Source organism: Nipponia nippon, unplaced genomic scaffold (assembly GCF_047370975.1).
Source record: "Nipponia nippon isolate SJK-2023a ecotype South Korea unplaced genomic scaffold, ASM4737097v1 scaffold_23, whole genome shotgun sequence".
Lineage (NCBI taxonomy): Eukaryota > Metazoa > Chordata > Aves > Pelecaniformes > Threskiornithidae > Nipponia > Nipponia nippon.
In genome coordinates this window covers 5,573,557-5,593,793 of record NW_028262340.1, presented here as the reverse complement: position 1 = coordinate 5,593,793, position 20,237 = coordinate 5,573,557, and the positions used below count along the sequence as shown (strand labels likewise).

The 20,237-nt window shown below is 43.3% G+C and overlaps 1 protein-coding gene across 1 annotated transcript in view; it reads right to left on the bottom strand.

Annotated features, from left to right (window-relative positions):
• The window catches only part of CSMD2 (CUB and Sushi multiple domains 2), a 345,266-nt gene that overhangs the window by 287,725 nt on the left and 37,304 nt on the right, over positions 1-20,237 (bottom strand). Inside the window, exon 2 of the mRNA XM_087760834.1 lies at positions 16,432-16,687. Within this exon, the coding sequence (XP_087616960.1) occupies positions 16,432-16,588 (157 nt within the window). The 5' untranslated portion in view covers positions 16,589-16,687. The remainder of the gene's footprint in view (positions 1-16,431; positions 16,688-20,237) is intronic.

Below are 20,237 nucleotides of genomic sequence, written 5' to 3'. Positions count from 1 at the left end.
GATCCACTTCCCAGTGCAGATGTAACATTTTAAGTCTTGCCCCTCTGTTACTGCAGAAGGGTGTTACACATGGCAGCTTCAGATTCAGTTGGAATTACGGTGCCTCGGCTGCATTACAGGAATTGTTCACGTGCACGTAGTCTACCTCACCTCAAGCGCAAGGCAACGCGACTTGGCTGAAACACTAATGAAAAAGGTTTCAAAGCCCCACATACCATATAACAGCTTAGCTACCAGGCAACTCTCAGCTCATCTGATTTTTGCAGGGCAGTGGCAGAAAGCTGCCTGTAGGTATTCAAGGAATCCTGAAGGTCAAGAAATTAAGAGCGAGGCTTTGCAAGCCTCATGAAAAGAGGCTCTAGTATCTTTCATCACAAATTACCATTCTAACCAGCGCCCTGACAGCCAGCGGCTCCGTCGCCAACGCTGGGTTCGCTGCGATGCCGTGACGTTGCTAGGCACAGTTGCTAGGCAAAGGCACACATGCAACAGCTCAACTGCAGCTTCATTACAGGGCAGCCTTAACAAAAAAAAGAAAGGGAAGAAAAAATACTCTTGGTTTTATATATACACACAGAAATTTCTTTGAATGCTAAACAACTAGTTAATAGAGTCTGGCAATGTTGCAGACAAACTAGCTTTCTACTGTGTGCCTTCACTAAGAGTCACAATTAATTTCCTTCCTTCACTACATCATGCCTTCGGTATTCAGCAACACCAGTTGTTTGCTGTTTTCTGCCAAATACTGGGCATTGCAAGAAACCAAGGAAAGTGGTCTGGAAGAGGCAGCAGGAGACAAGGAAAGAGAAGCGACATCCCCAGACCAAAGCAGGCAGGTGTGACTTGTTAGCAATGAGCCTTACACACACAATTTGGGCCTGAATTTTGGCCTACGGCCTTTTAGCAACAGGGCTCTGAGACGATGAGCCCAACAGTGATGTTTTAAGCAAAGCCAGAGGCTGCAGGTGTTTCCACATATCTCCAGGACACAGGATGTGGCCTCTTCTCTCTAGCACTACACACAGGAACAGAGACGCTCTCATCCATCTGCTTGGAATCAAGTATTTTATCTAGATGACATAGTATTAGCCACCTCCAGGACCAGAAGTACGGGGTGCTTCTTAAACAGCAATAATTGAAGACTCAGAATAAAGGTTAGAGCCATGATGAGTCATTAATACAAAGAACAGATAAATGACCAAGCATTTGTAGAAATAATCAGTTAGTAACAGGGTCTATCTTTGTCTGACAGGCTGCTCACCACTTTCCTGCAACAGATCTTAACCAGAATATTCCAGAGTACATTAGCCAGATCCACTTAAAAGTACAGTTTAACCTTCTAACACCTGCTGGAATGAGGAGAAAGTTTCTGTGCTAGGAAGAGGGAGATTCCTGGCATCACCAGGCAATACTTCTGCCATTCTCTTGTCCTGTACTTCACACGAGAAGATTTGCATTAGAGCCTTAGTGCTTTGGTGATTATAACCATTGTTGTAATTTCCAACATGAAATTATTTCATGGCCAGTTTACACCCACTTGTTTTCATACCAACATTTTCTGTTAGCTTAAACAGTCATTCTCCCTGTTTTGTTTTCACCTGGTCTTGACATATTTACAGAGAATAATTAGATCCCCTTGCCACCCCGTTTGCCAGGCTAAATAAACCCTGTGCTTTCACTCTAAGATACACCCCTCCATTCCTCTCATCATCCCCCTGCCAACCTCAACCCGTTTCGGTTTGAATTCCTCCTCTGCAAAGGACATCAGACCACTCCAATCATTCCAACGAAGGTTCCTCAATGCCTTATGAGAAGTCTTATCAACTCTTTCTCATCTCTGCTGGAAAAAATCCATTGGAGTTGCCTACACATACACTAAAGCTTTTGATTCACAATCCAGAAACTCCAGGGTTTTCAGATTGCTCTTAGTGGAACCAGATTTCACAAGCCAGGTTTCAAACTTAACATTGTGACCTTCACATCCCAAACAAGCCTAAACAACTGGCTTTTCTAAAGCTTGCAGCAATTCCCCCTCTCACAAGCAGGCACTCATTAACAACCTAAAGAACAGTAATTATCTGCAAAAGTTCACAGCTGCATTATTCCTGATGAAACCAGGAATCTTGTGCAGACCATCCATTACTTGAAATCGTTTGCTCAGCTCAGAGAAGTAACACCATTATCCCAATATTCAGCCAGAATGGCCTCTTCAAGGGATGCAATTTTCTCCCTTCAAAACTTTCTCTTTCAAAATTGTCTCTTAATCAATTTCGACCGCTCCCTTAGCGCCACAACTCTTCTACATAGCCATTGTCAGCGTAATAATAACGCCAAGCACTTATATAGCTATTTCCATCTTTAAAGCACTTCACAAGCATTAACCAATTAATGCATATTCTTCCCATGCTGTCTCTAGTGTGACTAACAGCCTCACTAGGTTCTCCCGACTTCCCTTCATGGCTTTTCACTTGCCCCAATCTCCTTTAATTGAATCCCACTGTCAGTCTCCTTTGCAGGGTTTATGCATCACATTTCAAAGTGAGCCAGGCAAGTGCTGCATCCTGCTCTGGTAAGAAAATGGCTTTGCAACACACCATGCAAGCTTTCACACTTTTTATCTGAAACCAAGAGTTAGCCTAAGAAAACAGGGTTTAACACATGGTTAAGGCACTAAGCTGCAACTTGAGAGGCCTCAGTTTGACCCTGGACTCACAGCAAGGTGTCAAAGAGATTAGGTGACTCCTTTGTACAAGATTTCACAAACCCAAAACTAATTCACCCAAGGACCATGAGTCCCTTTTAATAAGGAACTTAAGTGGACCAGATTTGCAAACTTCGTTTTATAACCCAAGAACCACAGACAGCTGCCTTGTAGCCTTTACAAATGCACCTGAATTTTGCAGCTAACATATCCTCTTATAAAACCCCACTGGGCAAGTATACACTTCTTTAGGCATCTAAACATCCTTGCAAATCTTGCCCTAGGAGTCCAAGACTCAATGAAAATGTTCAAGATGATTCAAAAGCTTCTTAAAATTTTACTCTTCTTTTCTCTCTGAATCTGTAAAACGAACACAGTGTAGATTTAACTTTTCCCCACCTTCAGTCCAGACAACCATAAAAACGACCCGGGGCAGGCATGGTTTTCTGCTGTGCCTGTCATTCTTCATACGCAAATCTCGTGAATCTCAGATTTTATCCGTCTCCCACAAGTTCGGCGTTTCACCCGGCAGTCCATCTCAACCCACAATTGAAATGAAAACTCAGAAAAGAAGCTAATTTGATGAAAAACATTTGTACAAACCCCTGCAAACGGACTCATAAGCAGCATTTTTACTCAGTCTCATTTATAAGGTGCTAATTATTATCTCCAAGACAAATTTTTCAATTTGTATTTCCATTATTTTCCAGTAAAAGAATATTTGCATTTAAATGGCTTATCCATTGTGCTCAAACACCAACTCATTTTCATCTCAGGTGTTAGGACTCCTTTATCTCAAAAAACATAAGAAAGGTGAAATAAGGTTCAAGGTGAAATCCATCTTGCAAATCACAGTGAAGGCCTAGTTTAAAGATTTCCTCATGATAAATTTTCATTATTAGTCTCTATTCCCCTGTTACCAAATCCATATCATCATGAAAAGACTTAAAAGTAGCTACAATTTCATTTGCCATTATTAGTTATGAAGCCGTGTGTCCATCTATAAAGTTCAATGCTCCCTCAAGGCCAGTGAGAATGGAACTTGCCCTGAGACAGATCTTTGACCCAGCTACAAATCTCACCTCGCTAATAATTTAGAAGACCTCAGTCCTTGAAATTCTCACAATATTAACAATTTCATCATTACACCGATGGAGAACTGACAGTTTAAAGAGAATAATACAGTGCATATAGATTCTTCTTTAGAAATACGTCTGCCCTAAGCTCAGAGGGAGTTGCAAGCATATTTTTCCCCTCCACCACGTTTCAGCTAAACACCAATAATCTGGTTATATTTTCATGTACTTTAACTTCGTGGAAAGCACAGAAGTTGCACAAATCTACTACAGACTGTTGGTAGTTCCAGGGGGGCCACCATCCCTTTTTAGCGCCTAGGGAAAGGAGACACAGCAGTTCTGTAGAAGACAGCGCGGGAAGAATTTACTTCAAATATTCAGCTAGTGCCGTAACCAGCAAACTAGCTGTCACTAAAGTGACCAGAAACCTTCAGATATTTAAAAAAAAAGTCATCCTGAGTAGGCAGAGACTCCACTTATTAAAAGCTCTTCACTCTTCTACCACAATTCTCATCTTCCCCCGCTCTCTACAGAGAAACATACTGCGCGTTTATGAGTGCTTTGAGATCTTCCAACAAAACACTCTGCCAGGCATTTGTATTATAACAGCTTGCACTTGTATTATCATATTTGAATTACAAAAAGAGGCAAACAGAAGGCAATTTCTCCTGGGAATTTTTGTTGGGATATAAATCCAATTTTTACTTGATTCCTTTAACAGCACTTTCACATTCACTTCCTTTAAGTATTGCTGCACTTGATATTTATTACCTAATGCCTGCTCGTCACCTTGAGCAATCAATGAAAGTCACCAGAAGTTGACGGTACACAGAAAAGTTAACAATTCACTTCACCCAATGCTACAAAAAGACAGCCACGTGTCCTAAACAATAAATAACTACAAAAGGTTTCTAGCAGATTATCTGTAGAAAAAGCGAAACATTTCAATTATATTGAAACTTTCCGTTCCTTTACACGTGAATTTCATGTAGACAATGGCAAAAATTAAATTCTTCACTGAAAACTATCAGCTCTGTTCTAACAATAAATGTCCCTCTGTCCAAATATAATCTTGGCAACTGATGGATAACCGGAAACTACAAAACCAGACTTATTTTTATCCTGTTCTGATCCAATTTAGAAAAATTCTCATACTAGGTACCAATCTGCTATGACTTGTACACATGTATTCCCACTAGCTGCAGTGGATCAGTCTACTTGTATGCAAAGTCCAAGTCCTTTCCATACAGTTTCTGTATCCTGTGACCTCCATCTATATGTACAACTAACAGAAACTCAGAACTTATTTCCATTAACATTATATTGTACTATTTTATTTTTCTTTCACCTCCTCCATTCATTTAAAACCTCATTTTCACCCTTAGACATATTCTATTTAATCTTCATTTTCAATCCCAAAAGCAGATCAATACCTTTCTTCTTCAATCTACATAGCTCTCAATCAAAGAGTTAACAAGGGGTGAATTGAATTGACTTGTAGGTTCACATGGGTATTTTTTGTAAAAAGTCTCATTCGCTGACTGCACTCATGGAAAAGAAGGGAAAAAACTCCCCATAATAGCCCTCAGTATTATATTCCTAGGCAAAAAAGGTCATAATTTGTTCTCTGATTTAAGACTGCCACAGCGCTCAGCAGGAACAAATGAGAGAATCTCCCATAAAACATTGTCTGGAGCACTTTAAACCCAGTGAAATGAACTTGCTCTCCCTAAGACAACTTCTTTCAGTCAGAACCAATTCAGCTGTTTATGACAAGGTGGTAACAGCACAGGCTTTGCAGGGTTCTCTCTCGTATCTTAAATCTTGCCAAGGTAAAGAAAGAAGATACCTTGGTTTATGAGACACCTATGTCAAGGCAGATGATCTATCTTCATGATCAACACCTAAGAACTTCACTCAAAAAGCCACAATGGTTTCACTGTACTTTAGCTCTAGACATTAAGCAAGATACTATCTGCAGTGCAGAGACCAGCACATGAGCACCTGACATTTTTTTTTTAAATGTATTTTCATTAAAACACCCTACCAAAGTACAGAAATTCCAGTACAGCTGGTTTACCACCCTTTGAAGAGTTACATGATTTGCACACCACCACACCACAGCCTGCAGAAAGGGAACTGAAGCCCTCAGAAGAGGGAGTAACCCTGCAGAGTGACAGATCGTCCCTCTTGGATCATTCCAGGGCTGCTGCTTTCAGAGACTGTGTGTTAAACCCAACATTAGAAATAAAGCCCCAACACTATCAGGGACAAATTCCCCACACTTCAAATGCTTATTATTTCAGCAGGGGGACATTATTTTAATATTAACAGGCTGAGTCCTTCTCCAAGTGGTGCTTAACTTTAATGAAAACATCCCAGGATGGTTGCTGACAGATGTCCAGTATCCACAATCAGCACCTAACCTTTCCCTAACGGAGACAAAACAACAATAGAGGGATATAAACAATATGCTGCATGATGCAAGTAGCATCTTTGAAAATGGCATCATCTTTTGAAAAGCAGACTTCATTATCCTTCTGAAGAAGGAGATTTCCTTTCTGGGAGGAAATATATTTTTCTTGATATTATTATTCAGTGTATCAAATGGGAAAGGAACATTAAATTGTGCCTTTGTTAGAGATGAGCTTCCATTTTCCTGTACCTCCAACTTGGCTTTAAGTGCTCACCAATGTCAGATCAAGCGTTTAACAAAAGGACCAGATCCTCCTTTGCCCTGCAGCAAGAGGGAAGAATCCTGCTGATGAGAACGGAGTTAGAGAAACATGAAGGAGGCAGGACTGGGGAACAGAATGAGACCTGGTACATCCTTACATTTTCAAACCGCAAGACCAGCTTTTCTACAGGATACTTAAATTGCCACTAGCATTGCTCATTTCAGCTATAAGAATGGTGAAAGAAAGTCCCCCTTACAGGCAACTAGATCTCAAGAGTTTGGGAACACACACATACAGCAGTAATGAAAGCAGAGCAGGGGGAGAGTGGTAACAACACGTAAGCAATTACACAACAGCACATCGTTCCCCACTGTAAAGTTCTTCAGCAAACTTTTTGTGAATAAAAACCCAGCTCAGACATCAAGGAAATTCACTCATCCTGCTCTTTCAGGCAATAAGCTCCACCTCTGGCTCCAAAAGCCATGACATAGATGCAATAAAAAGTATTTCAAACTCTGCTTTTACTAGTTTAACTAAAAAAAAAAAAAAAATGCTAAACTGCTGATAAATAATAGCCACCATGATTAGGAAACAACTTCTATTTCATCTCTGCCATCCTTGAGACATTCATCTTTGTAATACATTAGATAGTACTTTTTTCCACTCTATTGACAAGAAGCCGAAGCCACACAATTTAAGCAACTGCTTCAAAGCCAAAGAGCCTGGGACAGGTGAAAACCTGAAGGTCCAGACCATCCTTTCTGCCAATACCCCACTTTTGCTGAAGACCGGTATCCAACTCCCTGATGCTTCTGACAAATTCTTAGTCTGTTATAAAAGTCTCCTGCCTTCCCATCTATATTGGGGTATACCATGCTTTTAAAGCTGCACCGCAGTCTTTTGATAAAAGCCACAAATGTGGGTATAAACATATAAAAACTGTACAAGTGATAGAGCAAATTACAGAAGTAGCTGAGCAACCTGTGCAAATCCTTGCTGGAACAGAAACTGCATTTGATATTTCTGACTTTTTTTGTCATGAATACTTTACTACTTGAAGTTCAGCAGCAGACAGACAACTTTCACCTCAGAATGTCATTCACAATTAATCCCAAATTGTACATGAAATGGTTGAATTCACTCCATGCAATCAAGGGAGAGAACCAAGAGCATAAAACTTGTGTAGCTAATCAGCCTAGTGCAATTTGTGTCTGCTGAAAGCTTTTCACAAACATCCTAAGATCTCCCTGCAGAATAAATCTGTAAATCATTTTAGGATTTTGCAAATTCTACTTATCCCCATTTTACAGATGGAGAAGTGAAACAGAATGACTAAGGCTCACACCCTCAAGAATTTCCAAGTGCCAATAGCCACAGAAAACAGCAAGAACTAGGCTTTAATGGCTTCTGCAAGTCAAGAAAGAGTGTGCAAATAACAAGAGAGCACTGAACCAGAAAATCCCCAGTTGTGGTTAATTCTTTAGCTGTGATTAACTCATCTTTCTTGCCCATTTCAGTACTGCTTGCACCTTCTAATACAACTGGCTCTGGGCACCGACGAGGCCAGGATTATCAGGCTGTGACTGTGGTTTGGTGAAATGGCTTGTTGGTCTACCTCCCACTAAACTGACAACAGAGAAGCAGCCAAATTCTTCACATGGAAAGAAACGTAGGTGGCACTAAGGTAAGTGGATGAAACCCAAATACAGCCATTTCATTCGGACAGAATAGACTTAACATTCCAGAGCGCTAAGGCAAGCAAGAGGCCAAAAGAACCAATCTTCTTTCTTTTGTTTTAAAAAGCTCTGGATAAAGACACCTTTATTTGATATTCATTGTTGTTTTATCTGCCTTGAAATGGGAACTGCAGACATTTTGATAAATGGATTGAGAAATTGTTCTGTTTCAGTATAACTACTGTAAAATGCCTTCACATCCACTAGCACAGATATAGCTCAGACCTCATCTGCAGAGAGAAAGCAGCTCAAAAACATCTCTCTCTGAAGCAACAGCATGGCATTCTGTGCTGCTGTTTAGCACGCAAGAACACACAGGAGAAGACCTAGAGTCTGTTCCTACCTCTGCTAGCAACCTGCTGCGAGACCTTGGGCAAGCCTTTCTGCATCTGGCTCTGCCTCCTACCTTCCCCGCAGTTAGAGCAAGACATCTTTGGGCACAGACTGCATCTGCCCAGTGCCTTCTCTTACAGGACTAATAATGAAGCAGGAGCAGCAATATCTCCTTACATGGAGGGAAAGGAAAAAAGGATTGCCAGCAGAATACAGGATGCTGTTCATTTCCTTCTGGTTACAGATGGGAAGAGCGAGCTGCCTTCGGAGGTCACCAAGAATCACTAAGGAAGAAGCCCAAATGCCAGTGAGGACTGAGGTACCAGGCTTTTGTGAGAACCTGGCTGCAGCTCCAGCATGAGTCCTGCACAGCAGCACTCTTCTCAAGGCCAGTCTGATGTAGGTAAAGTATAAAGCTGTTTTCTGATGACACTGGTTGCGCTTCTCACATATGGTCCTTAGACAAACCTGGCTTGAGAAGCAGACTTCCAGCAGTGCAGGTAGAAAGCCCCTCTGTGTTGTGATCTCCATCTATCTTCACAATCCTCCAACACTCAAGAATTGTATCCAATACTTGATAGTTTAGACTGTACACTCTTCCAGGCAAGGGCTGCCTCCAACTGTATGCTCACACCACATTAGACACATAAGGACCACTGCTCATGAAGCTGCTGAGGATACCATACTGTAATTACAGGCTTCCCAGGGCAGTGGTTGAGTCCCATCCCTGGAGATATTTAAAAGTTGGGCTGATGTGGTGCTTAGGGACATGGGTTAGTGGTGGCCTTGGCAGTGCTGGGTTAACGGTTGGACTTGATGATCTTAAGGGTCCTTTCCAACCTAAAAGATTCTATGATTCTAATCTATAAATACACTATTACCACATATTGCACAGGTGTTTCTTCAAGTCATGTTCCCCTTCCTTCAACTCTAAATACCTGCTTCCCCCAAACCTAGACCATCAGTTCATTTTCAAGTAGATTTTTGCAGTCAATGATGGGAAAGGATTTTTTTTTTTTTAATTACTCCCCTATCACACATCTCCCTGGCAACCATAGCTGCTCCAGGCCTCACAGTTGCAAGACCCTTCTCCTCTTCCAGTGAAAGTCACAGATCATCAGTACTCCACGATTATTTTGACCTCTCAGAAATTACTAGCACCAGCAGGACTGACACCGTCTCCAGTTCTCCTTCTATCCAGCAGACAGTAGGGATGCCTGTACCTTGTGAGGATGGAAAATTATTGCAACCATTACTGCGATGGACTGAATGAGGGAATGCACCTGAAACTGAGAAGAAAGAATATCATACTGTTCACTGTGAAGTCACATTAAAAAAGGGGGAAAACACACCCCAAAAAACCTCTTGTCCACTTTCATGCAAGGGAGGTATAAAAAAATTACATACAAGCTCCCTGCAGCATACTGTCTCCATTCTGGCTGGCTGTGTCCATGGCAGCAGCAAAGAGACTGAAACAGAGTTAATTTGATTTCTTTAATCAATGGGATTTTCCCAATTGCACATTAACCACTATCAGATCAGTCTGCCACTGCATAGCATGGCAGAAGCACATATATTTTGCAGATTACTGCACCGCATCATGTTTATTGCAAGCAAAGTACATTGATTTCCATAATTGCACTGTACTTCACTCCTCCAGAAACACTGTGTAAACACGGCAACTGTGGGTGCTACTATCACTATCTTGAGTTCTTTGAAGGCAATGCAAGTGCCTGCTTCTCAAAGCAGGCACTCACACACCACAGGAGGCCTCAGAAATAACCTTGTAGTTGCATTGAAAGCCCCTCACAACAAGTAGCTTCACACTCCTTTGCAGAGAATTAAGAAACAAAACAGGAAAAGCGATCTTGTGTTTAAAGCTGAGACCAACATGTTTGCAGCTCTGCCACAAATTCCCCAAATGACCTTGTGCAAGTCACTCAGTAAAGCAAGTTGCTTTCCATCTAAGAGGCAGCTCCGCGGGCTGCCCTGGGGCAGGAGCGACGCACGCCTAGGGTGGGTCAGGCCGCGCAGGGCAGGTTCCTCCCACCTCTCGCTACCCGTGGGCACAGAGGAACAAGAGGCAGTGACAGCGACACCGCTCCTTCCAAAGTGCCACGGTAGGAAAAGTGTGGTGGAAAAGGACTTGTACATGGCTACTGTGGCCTGGCACTTGTAAGAAGATACTGAGCAGGTAACAGCAGCATTTCCCCTGCCACTTCCACAGCCCCCTCAATACTCTGGATTTACCACTGATACAGGTTAAAAGAGCGCTTTATTAGGAAAGCCATTTAATTCTATATTTGCCTCTACTCTGAAAGAGGTTACCAAAGGCATTGGATGGTATCATACAAGCCTCATTGGCTGGACTTATGCAGTGTAATATCTAGGTGACAAGTATTAAGTGCATGTATTGGAGTTCTCAATAAATATATTTAAAGGAAACACTTCAATAAGCAGCAATATACGGGCTTCATTAAAATAGTGAGTTAGACTATAAAACCCCAGTTAACACACAGGATTGATGAGGTCATCTCTGTTCCTATGGCTAGTCCTTCTGGGTAGAGCAAAAAACTTACCTGGTTTTAAATCCCTTTAAATCCCAGGCTTTAAAGCCCGATGGTGTGAACCTTCCCATCATTCATCTGCACCCAGAGAGGCTGCATTTGGATATTAGAGCCAACACATGTGATTACGCTACCTCTGACATTTTTGGCAGCTGTATATGTCAAATAGACAACTCAATGCTGGACTTACTAACTCAAGCAGTACAGAATCTTTGTTACTCAACTTAGTTTCTTTTTTTGCAGCCCTTAAAGTCTCCTCTTCCCCCTTCCATTTGAATCTGCTACACTTTGTTGGGCAAAAGGCTAATTCAAATCTAGGCCTATTCATGGCATTTCTGAACCTCCCAATGCCTAGAAACATGGAGGATAGTAAAGAAGTATCATTTAGAATCCACTCAGCTAAACATAGCTTTGTTACAATTTCACTAAAGCCTATGAAAAATTACTCCAGCCCTATATCTCAGGATACTTTTGATAAAAATGTAGTAAGACTTCTCTTGTAATACTATGAGTACAAAGACATCTGTTGCAGCTTTCTCCCCAAAGTCTTTATACCAGCTACACCTATACAATATCCCTCTTAAGTATGCATTGCAGTGAAAGTGAAAGGTCAAAAGGTTAGCTGCACAGTCCTAACAAAAAACTCAAGTCCGAATCCAATACTGGTCTAGCCAGAGAACTATGCATCCTTTCCATGGCCAAAGAGGGTCTCACTGTTCGAAAACTAGCTCAGGGCTTAGCTGCACCTGATGGAAGCAGCACAGAGATGAGACTCACCCCTCAGCCCGCTCTCCACAAGTGCTTTATTGCTATGGCTGGACATTACACAATAGTGTTACGGAGGTTAGGCTGCCTGACCTTCCCCCAAACCTGTCTAACCCTCAACATTATCATAACAATTTCCTCTGGTCAAGATCCATGCCAAATTTAAGTAGGAGTTGGGGTGGGTCATCAGCAGGAACATAAACACAGCTGTGAAATTTGGCATTTCACAAACAACTGGCCTCTCAGGAGCCAGAGCAAGGCAGCAAGCACCACGCAGTAATTCAGCAGTTGCAAATCCCTGGAGCACAAGTGCAAGTGGTTAACAGCAACCGGGGGGGGGCGGGGGGGGGGGGGAATTATTCTTCACTTGTCCCTGAAAGTAGATTAATAAGGCACAGTCACTTCTGCATAGGAAAAGGTATTCTTTGTAGCAGGGATACTACAAGTGGTCACCTAATCAACAGCTCAACTACACCCTGAGCCCTAAACCACCTTAGCAAAAAGCATATCCACTGGGATCTATGGCAGACTGCCTGGATCACATTCCCTGCACCCACTTTGACAAGCGCCTTCTTTTGACAGCAACTCCCAGACAATGGGAAGGCAGCCACCGAGGATCAGTTGATCAGACATCCACCTCTGTACCACTGCAGGCTGGCTCAGCTGGGAACCATCAATACAAGATTTCCCTAGGAGGTATCTGACATGACAGAGACTGAGCTCAGTGGCAAGTAAAGCTTGAGCTTCAGCGTTCTTCAGCAGCACTGAGAGGCCATGACAAAAAAAAAAAATTAGAGTGACAGGCAACGAACAATTGAACAGCAAAGAAAAGCCTCCTGTACCCCAAATGATGAACTCATTAATCAATACAAAGAATGAGAAGACAAAAGTGAAACTACTTGCCTGCAGTGCCACAGCATGAATCATGACCCAAACATCCAAGGCTTGAATTAGAGTCCCAGCTACTGCGCAGCAGTCTTCCCAGCAAGTTCTTCCTAGCAAAGGCTCCTCTTCCCCCACCCTTCCCTACCCATCATCATGGGCACATACTTCCGTGGAGGAGAAAGCATGCTGAATGTGGATGTTCTTCACTGAGCACTCACCAGCGCGAAGAGATGGAAGTACATTCGCTACACTCCAGCCAAACCTGAAGGCCACATGGTGGCCCAGCCTCATATATACAAGCACATGGAGAGGGAAGGATTAGGCCCTATTCCTGTCCACCTGAGGATCACCTACGTTACCCCGCTGTGAAGCACTGAAAACGTATGGACTAGATCACATATCCTCTCTCCCGGTCACAAGGGCGAGGACGCACGTACAGCAACACGATGCCTTCTGTGTTCCCAACCTAAGGGCCAAGAAGCCAGCCTGATCCCAAGCAGAAGAGCTGCACCCCCTAAACATCTGCACCCTCTAAATGCTTTCCCATAAGTGACTCCTTTCCAGTAATCAAAGGCAATAGTAAGATATGAATGAGTATATGGGAATCATTCATTCCATTTAGCACCGATATCCCCACTGCTTCAGCATTGGTAGCAGGCCTCAGATCAAAACGATATGCTCAGCTATTGCCAGAAAATACTGTAGTTTCATCATACGCCACAATCAAATGTAATCAGGCTGGTTACTATTCGCTTCCCTCCCTCCTACAAAAAAAAAAAAAAAAAAATCTATCCACCACTTCAGAGAGTTAATATCTCATACCCTTACCCCTTAAAAAAATATACTCAAATCACTGAGTATTTCACACTGAAGTTCCTTCCCTGGTAGAGTAAGTGTCCCTACATCGCTCTTCATCCTCTGGAGATTTAAGACAACGGAACAAAATAAAAAGATGCTTTACAACGTAAATACATACACATACATCAAAATTCATAAAGAGCTTCCCGCTCCTCCACTCTTCAGAGGAAGAGTCTGCCAAAAACTATTTTGCATCAAGAAAAAAAGAAAACTACAATGGGTTTAAATTGATTAGACCATGTTTCAAGTGCGTGCATCTTTCCATAACCCAGTACAAAACAAGACACTGACTAATACAGTGTGTAAATAATGATAGAGACCCCCGTTATAATAGGCCTTCCAAAGGAACTGCATATGTGTATCCATACAGCCCTGGCCAATAGATACCCCAAATGCACCTTCTAGTGCCGATGCACAGCTAATTACCCAGAAGGGAACAGAAAGGAGTACTATTCCTGTTCCCACCTGTTTTGACAATCAAGAAATACAATTTCAGAATCACCATACACGCTGTATTTCTGAGAGGCCACGCACGGATCACAATCAACTGGCAAAGAAACTCAGTGCCCTCTGCAAATCTTAACACTCTGTCAAATCATTACTGCACCCTTAAAAGTAAAAGGGGAATCTATAGGAACCGCTTCCTCTCCCCCGGCCCCACACATACACGATTAACTTCAGCATATCGCAAAACACCCCCTTCCCTACAGCTCGGTCAGTTTTTTTTGCACAAAAAGAAGCTACATTATCTTGCCTGCAGACACAGCAACATCTGAAGAAATCACATGCTTTGTGCCATTTTTTAGAAGGACATTATTGGGCAACAGGACTACTGACACAGCACAGCTGAAGCGACGGGAGTAGTATTTCTTTCTTTTTTTAAGACGGCCAGAACTACTAACTGATAGTTTTACATATACAGCTCTACTGCCACACTATGGGTACTCTTGGTTATTACTACCTACACAAACCCTAGGAACTGGCGAGGTTAGAACAGAAGCCTCTTAGGAACTCTGTTCTACAGAGGCTGATGATTTGCTCAGCGAAGGTACTAGAAGTCCCAGCCCAGACTAAACTTATTTTCTGGGATTAGACCCTCAAACCACCATGGACTCTGCAAAGAGTGGGTGCATTCACTCCATATACATTCACTGTGTTCTGGATATCTAGCAGTAAGCCACCGATTTCAAAGTTGGTATCTTGCTCTAACAAAAAGATCATTATTCGGATTTCAGAATTTGTTAAAAAACAAGAGCTAGGAAAGAGGAGCTATTGACCAATGCCTCTAGCTCTGATACAAATAAACATCTGAGGTCTAAAAAGCTTTTGCAGATCTCCTGCTCACAAAGGAAAAAAAACAGAGCACCAGCCTCTGTGTGAAGGATCCAGAACAGACAGTACTCTTAAATGCAGAGAGAAGGGAGCTAGGGGCCTGAGAAGAAAGGATTATATACTGAACAAGCAGGTACAGAGAGAAGTCTGGAAGATCTAGTATGAATAAGGTACAGATAGCTTACAAGAAGAAAAAAAGCTATAAACCCCTGATATAGTAAATCATATATTTGGGTATCCCTACATTGGTCAACTTGTATCAGAAAAGCAAAACAGAAGCTGCTGGAATGGTTTTCTCTTCTGTACAGGCTAAATACTCCTGCTAAAGAAATCAAAAATATTCACAAAAATAAATATTCATCCTTAATTAGGACTTGCAGGTTGTTTGGGTGGTTTTATACCCTTTCCTAATAGATACTTCCAGTTAACAGAACTCTTCAGGTTCACTGCAAGAGTACTCAGGAGGAGCAGTTAATACTTACTCTGGATCTCCTTAGAGGAAATCTGCCTTACATAATAAAATCAGTGTTGCATTCCAGATAAAGTTTTCAAAAAACAACAAAAAACAAAAAAGACACCACACAACAAAACCCAAGAAGGTTTCATACACATCAACACACAAACATGCATTCCTCTAGCCTAAGATACAGCAGACAAAACAAACGTTACTTAGAAACTCTTGGAAATCGGGGCACTGCACAGTGTTGAAAGAAGACACTGCCAAACGCTCAGCTTTCCCACTCTTCCCCCTCCTACACACACATAAGGACAGTCCCTAAATATTTGCTGTTTACACCAGAAATAAACTTCAGTCCTTAGATATGCTTTTTCTACAAGGGCAGTTGCAGAAACTAGGGAGGAGACATAAGCAAAGTCCCCCCCAAATTCAGGTCTTCTTTTGCTATCTTTCAAGTCAATAAATGTGCATTTCACAAAAAACATGATGCTGAGGCCAAAGAGCTTATATATAAAAGATAATCAACTTGAAAGGCAGGAGGAGTAAGAGAAAAGTGCTTCCATCTTCATGCAAGGCATCCTAAATCTATTTTATCAGCTATGGGCAAACACTGGGGTAGTGAAATAATGAATTAAGATGCAAGGGAAAGAGAGGGGGAAACCGTGATGGCATTTTTCACCGTCATCTTGCATATCATACAGCAACTATGCACAAATGACTTGAGCCACCAGAGAAGGGGAATGAGATCAAATAAAGCCACCTTTTATTATCCCATCGCTTAAAATTGTTGCTCCCAAAGGACACAGAAGGAAACAATCTCATACAAAGCTAAAAAGGTCTGAAGAAAATATACTCCTTATTGAACACTACAGGGAAGCATGTGCTGACACACAAGTGCACACACACACAGTGTCATTGTCGTTTTCCACACACACACACACACCCCCACCCACCCCCCCGAAGAGGATTAACAGTGGTCCTTTGATCTAAGGAGCAGGAAGAAAAATGCTCCTAAAGTTGCCAGCTGTCTCCATTACACTTACCAGTCACCGAGACAGCCAGCAGCCCCACGGAGAGCAGCAGCACCCGGCTCCAGGAGCTCACTTCCACCGTCATGAGAGCAAAGATCCCCAATTTTCCCCAGTTCCTTCCAAAGCCACAGCTGCATCCCGGCTTGTCCCATCCCAAGGAAGGTTGCATGTCAAAGGGCAGCAGGAATGGGGCGTGCTGGGGGTTGGTGGTTGTTGGGTTTTCCCCCCTTTTTCTTCCCCTTTGCGATTGGGATAGTCCTCGGCTCGGCTGGATGAAGAGGAGAAAGGAAAGAGGGGGGAAAAAAGCAGGTCAGGCTTGTGATTTTTTTTTTATTTATTTTTTTCAGCCCAGAAAAAAAAAATCCCACCGCATGGAAGGCTCTGAGCTTCTGCAGCTGGAATGAACCAAGTGTGGCAGCAGCTCGGGGAGAGGAGAGGAGAGGCAAGGAAAGGAGAGGAGGGCTGGCTCGTCCCTCCTGGTGGCTGTCTCAGAGCCAGCTCCTCGGCATTAGCAACACATAGTCCCCAGGGATTTATACTTTTTTTATTAGCCAGTTGATTAATCGTTCCCATATCTTTATCCTCTTCTTCACTAAATGCTGGGGAGGGGAGAGGGCACGGGTGTTGTGGTGAGGGGCTGCTGTGCATCCAGCAAATAGATCTGCCTCAGTTTTGCTTCCCCAACACAGCACAATCCTCCCTCCAGCACTCACCCCACCAGAGCCAAACAAACCACAAATTATGCTTTAGGATTGTATTTTTTTTTTTTTAAGACACACTACAGGTTTCTTGTACAGGAATAAGTCCCACAGCCCCCCATTTTGCACGAAGCATAGCATAGTATGCATATGTACACACACGCACACAGCATCTCTGCTATTAAGACATCTGCCAGAGCAATGCAGCCTCCTCCCGGCACCCCCACCTTCTCCCTGCCTCTGTAAACAACTTGATGATATTGACACAATTTTTGTGATGAAGCAAATTTTGTTACAAACACAAGAGATCACAAAAGAGACATCCCCCCACCTCCCCCAGTCTGCGACTTTGTCCTCGCAGCATGGATCCCAGCAATGGAGCAATAGCCCGACACTGGCGGGACTGGTTCAGGAGAAGGTATTCTGGAGGTGGGAAAGGCTGCGCTGGCTGTGCCCCCTCGGCCAAGCCAATGGGCATACTTGGCTGTAGTGCTGCTGCCCCTTCACAGGGCTGGCAAGAGTGGTATTTCTCCTCCACCACCACTATTTTAAATATCGATTTGGACATTTGTCCCTGTAGCTGCATGCAAGATGGGGGAAAAAATGCAGTCTGTTAAAGCCACATTCAGGAACCTAATTATCTTGGTAATGATGCTCAGATCTATGGACAAGAACTCAAACATGACACCAAAGCTTAAAAAAAAAAAAAAGCATCCTCAAATATTCTCCCCCACTTCCCGGCAAGAACCTACTTCAATGCTTCCCTTTCGGTTCGACAGGCATGGAGCAACCCCTCTCCCAAAAGCACTGCTCTTGCCTGCGGAGAAGGGGGTGCCTACCAGCCCCAGACCCCCCTCTCCAGCCCTACGCCCTGCTACTGCCGCCCCTCCCTCCCGCAGGGGGGCCGCCGAGCCGCGGCGGGGGGCGGCGGGGCCCCAGCGCTCGGCAGCCGGACGCTGCTGCTGCCCGCGGCGGGATGGGGCCGGGGCCGAGCCCCCGCCGCTCCGGCATCCCCGGCTCGCCCAGCCCGGGCGGCCGTCTTAACTCGCCACCCATCCCCCTGCCTTAGCGTTTTGCATTTGCTGCAGTTTCTTGCTGCAAAACCCCCTTCTTCAGTCTTATTCCGGTTGCCTTGAATGAGCTTATTTGACAGCCAAAAAACAAATTATATCGAGGGCTTGCAAATCTGTCCCTCCACCCTCAAATCAATCCTTTCTCACTCACTTTCCCTGCGTCCCCTCTGCATTTCAATCCTTCCACTGCCTACATTGTGAACCGATGCCAAGAGCCAAGGCAACCAGGGCTGTTACATGAAAGAGTTGCTTTATGTCTGTTTAAACTGCAGTGTCCTATTCAAATAGACCTTATTGTTCAAAGGCACGGATCCAAATACAAAAGGATCAGAGAACAGGGTACCACACTTTACAGCTCCACACATTGGGTTTCCCTTCTACGGCTGTTCACCCTAAAGAATCCCCCCATCCCAAAACTGCATTCAGCTGAAGATGTGACTTGGTTGCTGCACAGCAGCAGGGCACAGGCTGAGCCAGTCAGCTAGCCCTGCATCAAGAACAATCTACAGGCATAATAAAGTCATTGAGGAGATACAATCCCACTTTATTCCTGGTTAATAAAATCATATCTATTTCAAATCAAGGGTTTCCTCCCAAGTAAGCTTCCTTCTTAAAAACTAACGTTTAGGGTCTAACTCTCACAAAAAACCTGTATTTATTTGCTAACTGGACAAGACAGATGAGCACAGCAGAAACCATCACCCACTTTGATTTCAACCCATCTCTAACAAGGAGGCATTTGCAGGTTCGGGTTAACAGCCCATTTCTAACCCCCACCACTCACTTCGCTTCTCACCTTGCAAAATTACCTCTCTACCAAAAGAGAAATCCTGTCTTCAGCGTAAGCACCCACCAGGAGACAAATTCTGCTCTGCACTGCCACCCGCAGTCAGAGCCCGGGCTGAAAGGAGTCTGCTGCCTTCAGACTTCACCGCCTTCCACATTCTCTGCAGATATTTAGCCGACTGTTTTATATTCCATTTATCACATAGTACCTCACCCTCCCTGACAAAACAGTCTGATCTCTTTTGTGATGCCTCCAAATAAAATAGACAACAGTGATTGCAACATCCCTCCAGTTTAACTCATGGAGCCGAGAGCAATTCACAGGCATGAACCAAGTCCTCGCAACAGCTTCCCGGAGGAAGAGAAACGGGCTGTGATAAAAATCAAGGACTTATAAATGCAGTGAGTGACAAAACCTGGTTTTCCTCTAGTTTTGACGCAAAGCCACATCCATAGGGCTCTTCTCTTTCTCTCTCCCTCCTCTCTCCTACATGCATCATGGTCCAAAGAATGCAGATAAAACCACTCTGGTGATATGAGGAACTATAGAAGGCAGTCACACTGGGAGCATAATCATGTTCCCTGAAATTTTAAGTACCACGATTAGTAATTGGGGGGGGGGGGGGGGGGGAAGCCCAAAACATCTTAGTAAATGCCAGACAACTTATTTCACTTATTCTCTTAACCACATATTATCACTATTGGGGGGAAAAGAACATTTATCTGGGCATAACCGTGAGCTAAGAGATAGCTATGAATAATATCTCTATTAGCAAGAAACTGCAGTCACTATTTAACTTACAAGACAGGAGAGTCCAGTTCTGGGTTATCTGAAGGGAGATAAGTACAGAGCCAAGATCTTAGTGTACAGTGTAATGATTTCGGTAGCAAAGAATTCAATACACAGCTGTTGCATCTGAAAGTGTGCACATTACTTTTATATTTAAAAGATATTTGGCCTTGTATTTTCATACCTAGATCAAGTTTTACAGCCCAGCGCCCAAAAATGCCACAGAGGATGTTGAAAAGAAACAGTACCCAAAGCAAAATTCTGTAGCCCTGATGCTGAAAAATATGCAAGCTCCAAAACTGAGAACAAGTTCTTTTTCCATGGCAGTGGAAGGGCTTACAAGGTGACTACAGGTATTCTCCCCCTCCATCACAGAGGGCCAGAAGTGCCGCTGTGCTTCTGGAAACGTGGAAAAGTTACAGAAGCTCACAACTAGAAATACTGCAGTAGCAGCAGCCCTGTGGGCCCAGC